Source organism: Manacus vitellinus, unplaced genomic scaffold, assembly GCF_001715985.3.
Source record: "Manacus vitellinus isolate BGI_N305 unplaced genomic scaffold, ASM171598v3 scaffold_12_pilon, whole genome shotgun sequence".
Classification (NCBI taxonomy): Eukaryota; Metazoa; Chordata; class Aves; order Passeriformes; family Pipridae; genus Manacus; species Manacus vitellinus.
Genome location: NW_021938949.1, coordinates 8,624,317 through 8,636,779, shown reverse-complemented (window position 1 = coordinate 8,636,779; position 12,463 = coordinate 8,624,317). Strand labels below are relative to the sequence as shown.

The following is a 12,463-nucleotide window of genomic DNA, read 5'->3' as shown; positions in this document are numbered from 1 at the left end:
TGTGCTGCCATTGCCAGTGTCAAATGACACGCACAGAGTTTCACATTACAGTGAAATTTGTTTCCTCTAAAGCGTCTGGAGCTCGTGCTTCCCACTACCTGCACTCAGGTGCCCTTTCTCAGGACTGATGTGGAGCCCACTGAGCACCCTCGAAGTGTTCCTGCAGAAAATCCAAACCACCAGTGGCTCGCAGCTGCACAGCAGGTCAAAAGTTTAATTTGACCATTAAAGCAATTTTATGAGGAACACAGGACCCACAGCCACAGCAACTATGCAAATAAAGGTTGATTGATCCGTTCTGCAGGCTGAAATGCCCTTCCATTTGCAAGGAAGGGGGAATATTGGCACAAGCAGAGCAGAAAAGCACGAGGATGTGCTGTTTGCAGAAGGACTGCATCGGTCACATTCCCCTCATTCCTCTCTTGGAGCAGCAACCATCTGTGACACCTGTGCAGGGAACAGCACAAACCCATACACACCTTTCATCTTCTACTGGGACCCCTCAAAACAAAAGCCAGACAAAAATGAACTGAGACACTCTGTCTGCTCTGCGTTAGCGGGCGATTCAACGAGAGTCAGTGTTTCCTCATTAAGCAATGTCAAAGATGTACTCCTGATCCCTCTGCGGTCACTTTTTTCCCCTCCCTTTGTCCAAAGACAGCTGCAATAATAAAAAAAGGATTTAGAAAACAACGGGGGAACCCCTGGTTTTTTTTTTTAGTGAGCCAGTGGATATTTTCTAAGACTGAACCAATCTCTGGAAATAATTGCCAAGTTCACTGTAGTTTTCCTTCCACGTTCTCTGCTCTACACTTGGCAGTCCTGGCTGCTCAAAAGAAAAGTAAGACAACAAAGTGCAGAGAGCTATTTCATGCCATATTGCTGCACAGGTGAATGAGGGTTTTTTTCAGTATCACAAACACAGAACCTAGACAGCAATACCTGGCCTATTTTTAAGTTCTGGATATTGGAAGCACAGCTGGGTGCATGGAGATGGTGTGGGTACAGCTGGGGACCTAAAAGGGAAATGTGAGGACCATCTGCTGATGAATGCTCCTGCTTACAGCAAGCACTGGAAGCTTCCAAAAATTTTTGGTAAGGGTTACCAAGTAACAGCTGTACTGACCTGAAAGGGATTGTAGCCAAAGAGATGATGGGCACAGGCAGAGCTGTGCAGTCAAACTGGAAATAGGCATTGCCTTTGGAAGTCCTCAAAGCTGCCACTGAAATGGGAGAATTGCAATAAGCAGCAGAAGGTGGTCCATGGGCTGCAGCCTCCAGAGGGTCCACAGGCTGCTCTGAACACAAGGATCCTCTGTATTTATGTCACAGTAATGCAATCATCATAAAAGGGGGCCTTAAGACCTGGTGCTGAGATGTCACCAGTGAACTGGTTTGAGGCTCCTGCTGAGCACACTTAGACACTGGAATTTCACCCAGATTTCACCTGTTTAATGCCAGCAGTTCATACACAGGGCCTGGCTTACAATCAGCCCTGGTATTTGCAGCTGGCTTAGCCCTGAGCACTAACCACAAGTAGGACTTCAGAGAAGCTCCACATTTATTCTTTCCAGCATACCATAGTGCTCCATTAAACAAGGACAAAAGATTTCCTTATGTAATAGGGATGCTATTTGTTATTTTTAACCTTATGGCAGCCAGGATTTGTGCCAGGTGGCATTTTGCCTTAACCAGGCAACTTCAGGAGGTTACATTCCTCACTGTCATCCCTGCCCCCCTGGCATGGTTGATGCCCATACATGGTTCCTTGGCTGCCTGTTGTCGTGCCTATCTCAGAGCATATATTTGTGACAGCTCACGGAAACACCAGTCCTATTTAACAAGGTAAATCAGGGTGCAGATCAGTCCTTTCCAGGATCCTGCAAGAGCTTCTGCTTCTAATAAAGGGTCCTGTCTTTGTGAGATCCATAAAGTCTGTTTACACGTATCTATGCTACCAGACAAACACCATCACTGTAGCTTAAGTTTTCAGTATGTCCAAACAGCTTTAAAACATTTAGTTTGAGAACATCGGTTCTTTCAGTCCAATTAAGCCCACAGAAAGCAGACAAACAAAATAGTGACAACTCTCAGCAGCCCAAGACTGAAAACAAGCAGCAAGCCATGGGCTGAGCATCCTGAGCAGCTGAGACCCTGCAGCCTCCCTGCTCCCAGTGCTCCACAGACACACGTCACTGCTCCCTTGGCAACTTCCATCAGCAGCATCACTGGACCAGACTTGGGCAATTTCATGGAGCTTAAGCAAGCCTGGCTGATACAAAGGATGCTGCCAAAGCCTGTTGTACCTCTAGACCAGTACAGGGAAACACAGCGCCAGCATTCATTGGGTCCAAAGGAGCTCAGAAGCAAACGATGATTTTCACAGTGCTGTAGCTGGTCTGGCTATTTATAAGCAAATAAGAGTGACAGATCCTGTGTCCCGTGGCTTACAATTTCATAAAATACACGTGGGACCATGAGGAGAATAGATGTAAGTTGTCACACCAAAAGGCTGTGTGAAATTTCAATTAGCAGCAAATCTTCATTAAAAAATCCAAACAACCAAAACTAACAGGGAATGTAACTCCACCTTCCTATGAATAGAAGGGTAACTGGTAATTTTAACTATGTGCTCACATAATTTAGGGGTTTTTGCTTGTTTGCCTCTAACACAATCCCCCCCTTCATTCACTCTCCAGGCAGGAGGCATAGTGAGTTAGAATTTTAATTCTTCTGGCCATTTATATACATGTGACATTTGTTGACCTTTAAGTATTTGATTTTGAAACCTATTTAACTTTTTGACGTAGGTGTTTTCGTGGGTTTTGTTGTGGAATGCCAAAAATTTTCTGCATGTAGGGGAAAAAAAATGAGTAAGAGCAGCTGTATGAGTGTTCCTCTGTACCCAAAGGGCCCTCCCTCTGTGTCTGTAACACCAGTTAAAGTTTCTTAGTAGCACAAGCTTCTTATTCAGCTTTGTTTTGACAAAGAAAGATAAACCACTGTTTTGCTTTGCCCTTCCCCCACCATTTACTCATTAGTTTCATTCAGTTTGCTATTCCCTGCTCCTTGTAGGGGAAAAAACCCATATTTTTAAAAAATTACTATTTTAAAGCACATTAAGTTGTTGACTATGTATGTTCTTGTGAAGAATTGAAAATAGAATATAATTATAAATCACTGCTAAAATGAGCTTGTCCTGCAAAGGCAAGGACATTTAATTGTGTCCTTGTATGACTGGAATCACTGTAAACAACTAATATTCCTATTTGCAGGGACAGAAATAACGAGCTCATTCAGCTGTACAGAAAGGAAGACATAAAAGGAAACCAAGGGCTAAACCAGAATAAGCCACTGGAAAGTTTTATGTCAACAAAACTGGATTTAAATTAAGTAACATCAATTCAATATTTTGACTGTAAATGAATCAGAACATTAAAACATGTTTTTTAAAGGGAACATTTGTGATGAAATGTCTATGACTAGTTCCTACACCAAAGGAATAGGAAAGTTCCTACTTATTTCTTCTGTGCAGGATCAAAGCCCAACAGCAAAGTTACTTCTCTGGCTTCAGTACTGCTTCACAGACCTAAATTTTGAAAATAAGAACAGCAGCAGAACTGTGAGGAAAACACTGAATAAATGACTTATCAGTTACACACAAAGGAAAACACAGCCCTGATGACATAATTAAGAAGTTCCTTCATGCTACATATGTGTGAAGGAATAAAATTTAAATTACACAACCAACTTCCATTCTTACATTTTCTCATTTTCTGAGTGCTTGACTTTGCAACTTAAATCTCTTTTTATGATTGTTGTTTCTGACACTGATTTGCAGAAATGTGATTAGATTTTAATGTTTGTTATTTTGTCTTATTCAGTGGCAAAGTTTAAAACACCCCACAGAACAAAAACAAAACCCCCAAGCTCAACCCAAAGATGTGAATTTCTAAGCTGTTTGAAATGATGGGAGATGAGTCAATAGTCACCTTGCTTTAAAATCAAGAGAAACACAGCAGAGCAATTCTCCAGTGAGAGGAAATAAGGAAATAAACTACACATTCAGCAACTGTGAGACACTCTTTCCAAATAGGAACAGAGAGTTCATTTACCCAGTTATTTTACAATGGTGATAACAAATTAAAATTGTGGGCAGACAGCAAAGAACCAAATAGACACACAACCCATAGCAAGGATCAGCCAAATCAAAGGGAACTTTTTACACTGTCAAATTCTGAGTAATTAGTACTTCCATTAGAGGCACAGTTCCAGCTTTAAGCAATTCTAAGTAATTAATGTTCCTTTATTTTGCCTAGAAATCCTGACTTCAGCATTCTCTTAGGACACTCATTCTGCTAAACAGAGCTCCACAATACAGATTAACTCAACTAGAAGACGATTAGCATAGGCAGATGGAGATGTAATTTGTCATTCTGCACACACTGTTACTTCTAGCCTTGGATGCAATTTTTTCTTAACACAGCAGACTGATTCAAACAGAGGCAGAGACGTGATTTGGTTCTATCTGTACCCACAGGATTGCCTAAGCTACAAGTGAGGCAGAGATTTGAAAATTCTACATGACCAAATGACAAAACACAGTGAATAAAGTGCCAGATTGTATCTTCCCATACAGCTTCAACCAGCTACAGGAATTCAGTAAATACATGTCTCCCAAAAACGTGTGTCCTTTTGCACTTCATGGCTGTTCTGAAGGTGCCTTGTTTGCCAACCAGTGAAAGATTCCTTAAGAAAAGGCGAAAAGTAAAAAAGTGAAATGCAATTAAAGTATCCTTTCCTATTTCCACTATGGCATCAAGTATAAGACAACTCTTAGATTTTTTCATATTGAGCTTGGAAACACAAGACACGTGCAACACCACCAAGCAGAAGTTTGACAAACCTTTTACCAAACTTCAAGACCCCCCTGTCCTTGGAACAGCACCTACAGCAAGAGGAATGAGGCAGAAAGCTCATGCTTTGCTTTCTCTGCCAAACACAACCACAGCAACAATTACCTTCATTTGTAGCTTCTGAATTTTCCATACTGCAAGAAGCAGAGGCCAAACATCATGTACTTCACCCAGCAATAGATAGGAGTGAAGGGAGAGTTGAAACAGCAGTTGAGGAAGAGGAGATCAGAGCAGGACTTTACTCCCAGAGGTTTATTACTGTGCTGGTGAGAGGCTCTAACTGTTCTTTTCCAAATACTGCTGTTCACATGGACTCCAGATTGGCAGGTCTTGTGTGTTTTTAATATTAACTGATATAAAAAGAAACATGACATTCTTGATCTACAAAGTGTCTCTTCTCACAGATTTGTCAGAATTTGCACATGGTCAGAATCAAGGTCCAAGAAAGGCAAATTCTGACAAAGCTGTCAAAATCATATAAGGTTCACACTTTTTTTGCCCAGATCTTACCTTTATCACCTTTTTCTCACAAGTCTATTCCAAAGTGCATTTGCAATGTGCTTGTGCTTTTAAGTTGCAAAGTACGTTAAGTGCACAATGAGGACCCACAGTTTTGAGTGACAGAGAAATCAAAAGTGGCAATGCTCAGAGAGAACAAAAATTCTTCTCTGACATACAAAGTGCAATGAAAAACTCACAAAAGGACACTTTGAAAACTTCATCCATGAGAAATTCCTATTTTTCCTAGCAGAAAGAAAAAAGTACCAGCTTCTGCTTGGAGTGACAGCAGCTTTTCCCAGCTGCATATTCTCACATGCAAAATACTTGATCCAGTGATCTTTATGAGTTCACCAAATGTCAGGATCGCTTCTTTTTACTGCAGATACTTTTTACCAGCTTTCACACTGGAAGAGCAGTGCTGTGAAGCTTTGGGCCTCAGAAAGGCTTTGGCTCTGCCTCCTCTGCAGCCCTCACCCAACTGCTGCCCTGTGGTACTGCCACAGCACCTGAGCTGCCAAGGAACCATCAGCAGCTCACTGGAGAACCTGGACACTGCTGCTCAATTCTGCCCAACTCCAAGTTGTGCCAAACTCCACCCCAGTTAATGTGCTAGAGCAGGGCATGCTGGTCTCTAGTATTTTTGGACTGCAAACATCGTCTTCAAGAAGTCAGAAAGCATAAGTTATTTGTTATTAGTAATATATTTCGTACTTTTAAAGATTTGTATTAATCCATGGCTGTGAAGGCTGTCAAATCCACTCAAATGCTTCTTATTGAAAAATCAGGCCTGAATATCTGTAGATCCTCCCCTCCTTCACCCATCCAAATTAAAGCTGTAATTCCCAAAGACAGCCACTCTTCTAAAACACTACACATTTCATATAGTTGTTATTAGTAAAGTATGAACAATGTTTGCAGAAACATTAAAGAATCAGGTCAAGAACTCTGTCTGAATACCAGTGTTATTAAATAAGCCAATCATCCAACTTCTGAGTAATTAATGTCCTTGGTTTTCACTTGGAAGCCTCATTTTCAGCATGTTCATAGGAGACAAATGTCCTACACCAAAATGAACGAAGAGGAATTAACTCTTTTGGATGCCAATTACCAGAGAAAGATGAAAATGTAACACTGTCAGGCCAGATACAGCACAGCACTTCTGGTTGTAGGGTAAGTTTAGGTACAATCCGATGATTTCACCACATATGAGCAGGGATTTGATCTGTTCCCATCTGTGCATTATCTAAATACCTAAACAATCGCCCTAATGCATTTGAAAACTTTAAAATATAAAAGGAAAACTAACAAAGCTGATGGTATCTCCAGAGCACCATGTGAAGTACTAATAAGCAACTGTGTTATACAATCCATGTTCAACAGACTGAAAATGATCTTTCCCAAATCCAAGTGACATCCTTCTGAAGCTGAAAGTGATAGATTACAGCTGGCTGAGCACGCACTGTACTGTACACTCATTTTAAAAGCTGCCATTGTAAAAGACCCTCCAGGCTTTTTGTTGGTTCCTTTGCTCTTCTTATTAAGAACTGTAAAGTTCCTCTTATTTAACAGTAATTACAGGGGCAGATGGAGAAAAACTAATGAGAGGGAGAGAGGTTTATTTGTTAAAGACGTGCAGTAAGATCAATAGGAAGTCTATGGACCATATATGTTATTTTTATTTCATCGCCTCAAAACATGATAAATATTTGCAATTGCAAAAAATTATGAGTACAAAACTTAGGATTACTTTTAGAAAATGACGTCTTTACAACTCACTTATAGCCTCTGTATATGACATCCTCTCCTCCTCTCCACCAGACAAGCATTAAGACACAAAAATACTCTCAGGACAGCAGTTGCAGAACTTGTCGTACGCGTTCACACTTCTCCAGCACGTTTGGGGCTTCTCCATCAGAACCATCAAATTCCTTCATAAAAGCTTCAGCTTTCTCCACAGTTTTGTCTCTTGCCCCGCCCTGAAGGCCTTGCAGATAATCCAGTAAAATGGTGAAATACTTGTCTGGAACCTTTAAAGAAAAACAAACAAACAAAAAAACAAGGAAGGAAAAATCTGATTTATTTTCTTCCCTCTCGATACTCATTCGCAATCATGTCACAGCATCACCTGAAAGACAATCAGGAGACAGGCACAGGTTTTGGTGTTTGCCAATGCCCAACTCCAAGTAGAAATGTTTGAAAGGTACAGGCTGCCAGGAGGGATGGACCGTGGTGAGATGACTGTCGTGTGCTCGGATGGGCAGAGCATCTGAGAGGAAATGCTAAGCAGATGTGGAAATGCTGAGCAGCAAATGTAAACACTCCCTGACAGGGAGCTCAAGGCTGTGAGGGTTGGTGCAAGAAAAAAACAAAACACACCAGCCAAATCCTCCCTTTGGAAAACATGTATGTGAATCTTGCTAAATTTGGTGAGAATTGCATGAATGTGCCTCAGGAAAGAATTTTGCCAGAATTACCCTCATCCCTACCCAAAAATTATTTGTTTGCTGACTTGATATACCACCCACCATCATGCACTTTGACAGAATGCTTATACAAAGGAATAGAACTTAATTTGAAAAACAAATTGAAATTCAGACATATGGAAATAATTTCGAAATCACGCTGACTAAAACTGATAGGCTGAACCAACATGACCAACATTAAAAGCACTTTAGTCATTTACAGTTGTGTTATCCCCCTTTCCCTCCCTTTCTAATTAACCAGTCATAGATTAAATTTTAGCTTATCTGGTAGAACATACAGTTTAAATGATCATTACCTTAATCTTGGCAATAACTTAGCAAAGACTTTGGAATTATTTATTCAGTATTTCAAACCAAAATAATAGGTGAACAGACTTATCTTGAAGCATATCTTGACTTCATGTTGTGTATCTGTGGAACAGGTTTCAGCCAATAACAGAATATCTTTTGCTGTGAATCAGGGGATGTTAAAATTACCTCATCCTGCAAATATTTTTCTCCATGTTTAACTTTACACATATAACTTGACATGAGTCAAGTCAAACACATACGTAAGTATTTAAAGGATTGGAGACTAATTATTCGAGGGCGGTTTCAATTCTGCAAAGTATCAACATTTCAGAGAAGACAGAGCTTCAACAGACACTTAATTTACAACCTGTTTCTCCATCGACATTTGGCAGCAGAACTTTGATCACTAAAACTTCTATCACTCCAAAAGAAGAGGAAGAAAGAATATTCCAACACTGCCTTCATCAATCAGGCATATTACAAAGCAATAAATCAAAACCGAAGTCTGCATTCAGCCTCATAACTTGTACACTATGGAAAACCTTCTAATTCTTCACACAAACACTCTTGCATTAAAGAAACAACATAGTTACAAAAAATATTAATTTTACAGTGACTAACACTGAAATGGATGATATATGAAGTGTTGTTATAATACACAAATCAAACATGTTTAAACATAATGAAAAATGTCTAAATTTTTGAAAGTTTTTACTCACACTAAGCTGGTACTAATAACAGACAAACCATTCAGATGCAAATAATTTCAGTGTGACAGTGCTCTTTTAATGCAGATACTCAGTACTGAGCTTTTAAAGCTCAGCAACATTTCCATGTTTAAAACCTTGGCTAAATTATCTCTGTAATTTACAACTCTTGGTCTCAGCCCTCATGGCATAGACATACCCGTGGAACTACAGTTATTATTATATCATTTAAGCAAAATGCTTGAAGGGGCAATTGAAAACCTACTCTAAACTTAGAAATACGAACTGCACAGGCTGACATGTGGCTGATTATTTTTCTTTAACACAGCTCTGAGGTTTATTTCAGCAGGAGCTCACAATGCAGCACCCTGTAGGCAAGGTAAGTCATGTTTCCTCCTGACTTATACACCAGAGCCATAGCAAGGACTGGAACACACAAAGTGCCAGCAAAAACTTAACGAAATCCAAATTTTAATTCAGTATTAATACAGTATTACAAAAGCAGCAATTTCAGGGGTCTTGGCGAGGTTTTCCAAGAAGGAACACAATCCTTCTTCTAAGATCTAAGTTTTAGGCTCGTTTGAAATTGGAGATCAAGATCTCCCACCACGGCCCTGGAAGTGGAAGTGATGCTTATGGGATTTTATTATTATTCTTTTGTTAAACCATTTTGACCCTTTCCTCCTTTCTTTTTCTCTCTCACACACTAATCCTGCCTCTGTTCTAACTGGAGCTGATTAAAACGGAAATATCCCGACGTGAAATAATTCCTGTCATCGGGAAAAGGAGGGAAACACTACAAAAGAGCAGCAGGAAAAGAACAGTTATCACTTTACAATTAAACCATGCAACTCACAAGTTTTCAGACTCAGAGACTTGCAGATCCCCACGTATTTTGCAAAGCAAACACAGATCCCAGCCCAGAGGACCTCAGCTCACTGCCACCACGCTGCCTTTTGGGTTACCTTCCAAGGAAGCTTCAGCTCCAGGCCTTGCAGCCCCAGAGCTGAATACAGCTGATCTATAACTTCCAAAAAATGCTGTGCCAGATGACAAATATCAACAAATGACCCAGTGTTTGTTTTATGCTGGATCCTGGAGAAGTATACACACCATAGGTACACAGGCTCGGCTTGGGAGCTGTCAGCCAACCACCAGATGGATTTTAAAGGGACTTAAAAAAAACCTTCATGTAGCAAACAACTCGAAAATCTCAAATTAATTCTTACAGCAAGAGGCATAGCAGTGCAGGAAACTTAACTCAGTGCTTTGCATGGCATCCAAGTGACACCATGAGATCAAAGACGTGGCTTAGGAAGGAAAGAAACTTATGTCTTATGTCTCTTTTTGTACTTTAGTCATGCTTGGATTACCAGCAGATTTTATTCTGCAATGGACAGGAAGTTGAATTTGGATATAAAAAATATTCAAAAGAAGCTGGGTGTGCCCTCCCTATGGTCCTGAAGGAAGAGACTTCATCATATGCTTAATTATAAGCACTTGAACAGTTCTACTAACTTAACTGAATCTGGATGCAGATGTTCATCATTCTCTAAAGCTCATATTCAGTCTTCTCTGATAATTAAACCACAAAATATGTGAATTTAAATAAATCTCAGCACTTTCAGCAGATTTAAAAGCAAAAGGAAGTTTCATTTCAGTGTTGAGAAATAAGGGGTTAAGCTGTGTTTTGATACATAAAACAAACGCTACTTTAGGTTCATTATGTCCCAGTGTAATTCAACACAAACCCCAAGGTAAACAGGTAAAAAAGGAAAAACATTGTTCTGCCTGCCAAACAATTTCTAGGTAGCTTTGAAGAGCATATGTTGATTTTGGAAGGTTGATAAAGGTTTTTAAAGGGGAAACTTAAAAACTGAAGACAGAGCAAACAACCTTGAGACCACCATCAAATTTGTATTCTGCAACTCATCTTTTTTAATGTATTTACACCCTGTGAACATTTTTGCCTTCATGAAACTCTTCTTTTAATTATCTGGGTCTCTAAAAGTATTTTTAACCAGAAAGGTAACACCCTGTGTCAGGTGATTGGCTTAAGAGCCACTGAGTAATTCGGGTCAGGAAGACTGGTATGAATAAATGTTCAAGTGCACACAAAACCATCAGCAAAACCTAACTGAGTGGCAATGAAATGAATCAATAAATAAGGCACTGTGCAAATAGGCAGATGTTTGTTCTATTACACAACAAAATAAATGACCTGAAACTCCCACTCGATACCACAATGGTCAGGCTTATTGGAAATTCAATTTATGTTGTTTTTTCAGTTATGAAATGAATGGATTTCAGTATGGATGCAATCCTGGCTTCTGGTTATACTTTATGTTTTGCACAATCAACATCAGGTTTCACTTATATTTTAATGAGGAAGCTATTTTAACATCTTGGCAATAAGACTGTACATCTTCTATGGAGCCAGAGATATCTGAAGCAATATGAGAATCATGGTCTACAGTATTGGGTTCCACATTAGGAAATTCAAACTAAGGATATGAGTCAAATTCTCAGCAAACTCTAGGTTTAAATAAAACATGAATCTGCCCTATTTATGCTTGACATACATCAAATATAAAAATCTAGCATACACAGGAGAATGATCACCAACAAAGTAAAAATATCAATGACAAGCAATTAAAATGACTCAGCATCTTGGTTAAAAACGAAGTAATTTATAAATTATTAAAAAATTATTACACAAGTGCATGGCTAGTTCTAGCAAGTTTTGGTTAATAAAGAATAGCTATAACTAATGTATAACACTATATCATATTTGTTCTCAAGAAAAGCAGCATTAATACAAACCTTCTCTTTATCATACATGTGCAGGAGAAGCCACGTTTGTCTTGCCTTTTGAAACTTCCATTCTCCTGGGTTTTCAGACCAGCTGCAGAAAATTAGAAAAAGAAAAAAATTTGCTTGAATGAAATATTGTGATAGCAAAACATTCTTTATTCAGAAAATATTCCCTACAATGCTTCCAAGTGACTTGGTATGCACTGCGTGGAGTTTTGTGGCACAGATACTGGCACACATTTTGTACAAGGCCACCTGGCTTCTGTGCAAATAGTGAAAGGTTTAGGAAGATATCATAGCCAAGAATGTTATAAGTTTTCCTCAGAAAGTACTCATTCCTTGATGTTAAATACCAAGCCCCATTCCCCAGCTTTGGCCAGTCCTTTATGAGAGGTCACTGCCCTCATTTGACCCACAACAACAACTGAGCACCCCAAATCCTTATCCCAGTTGCAGGGCTACCTGATTGTTTGGGGAGGTGGAGTGGACAAGGAATCAAATTTTGGTTTCAGAAAGTTGATATTTCACAGTGAACTGTAATTTATAAAAAATTAAGCAGCCTCTGAAGGACTGGAAGGAGAAACTTGTGCTACAATGGTCACCTCAGCAATGGCTGGAGCCCATCACAGATGGATGTTTCAGAGCAGACAATCCATTCTTGAGGAGCATATATTTAAGGCTTGGGTTTGCCTAAAGGTGTGACTTCAATATTTATGTTTACAGGAGAGAAAAATGGTTTCTCTCACAAGGA

At 39.6% G+C, this 12,463-nt stretch overlaps 1 protein-coding gene across 3 annotated transcripts in view; it reads right to left on the bottom strand.

The window, feature by feature from the left end:
* Positions 1-6,933: 6,933 nt before the first annotated feature.
* CUNH7orf50 (chromosome unknown C7orf50 homolog) overlaps positions 6,934-12,463 on the bottom strand; it is a 115,919-nt gene continuing 110,389 nt past the window's right edge. For all 3 annotated transcript variants that reach the window (XM_018067316.1, XM_018067318.1, XM_018067317.2), the window contains 2 exons: positions 11,722-11,803; positions 6,934-7,444 (listed from right to left, as the gene is read on the bottom strand). In XM_018067316.1, coding sequence (XP_017922805.1) covers positions 7,262-7,444; positions 11,722-11,803 — 265 coding nt within the window. In that variant the 3' untranslated portion in view covers positions 6,934-7,261. The remainder of the gene's footprint in view (positions 7,445-11,721; positions 11,804-12,463) is intronic.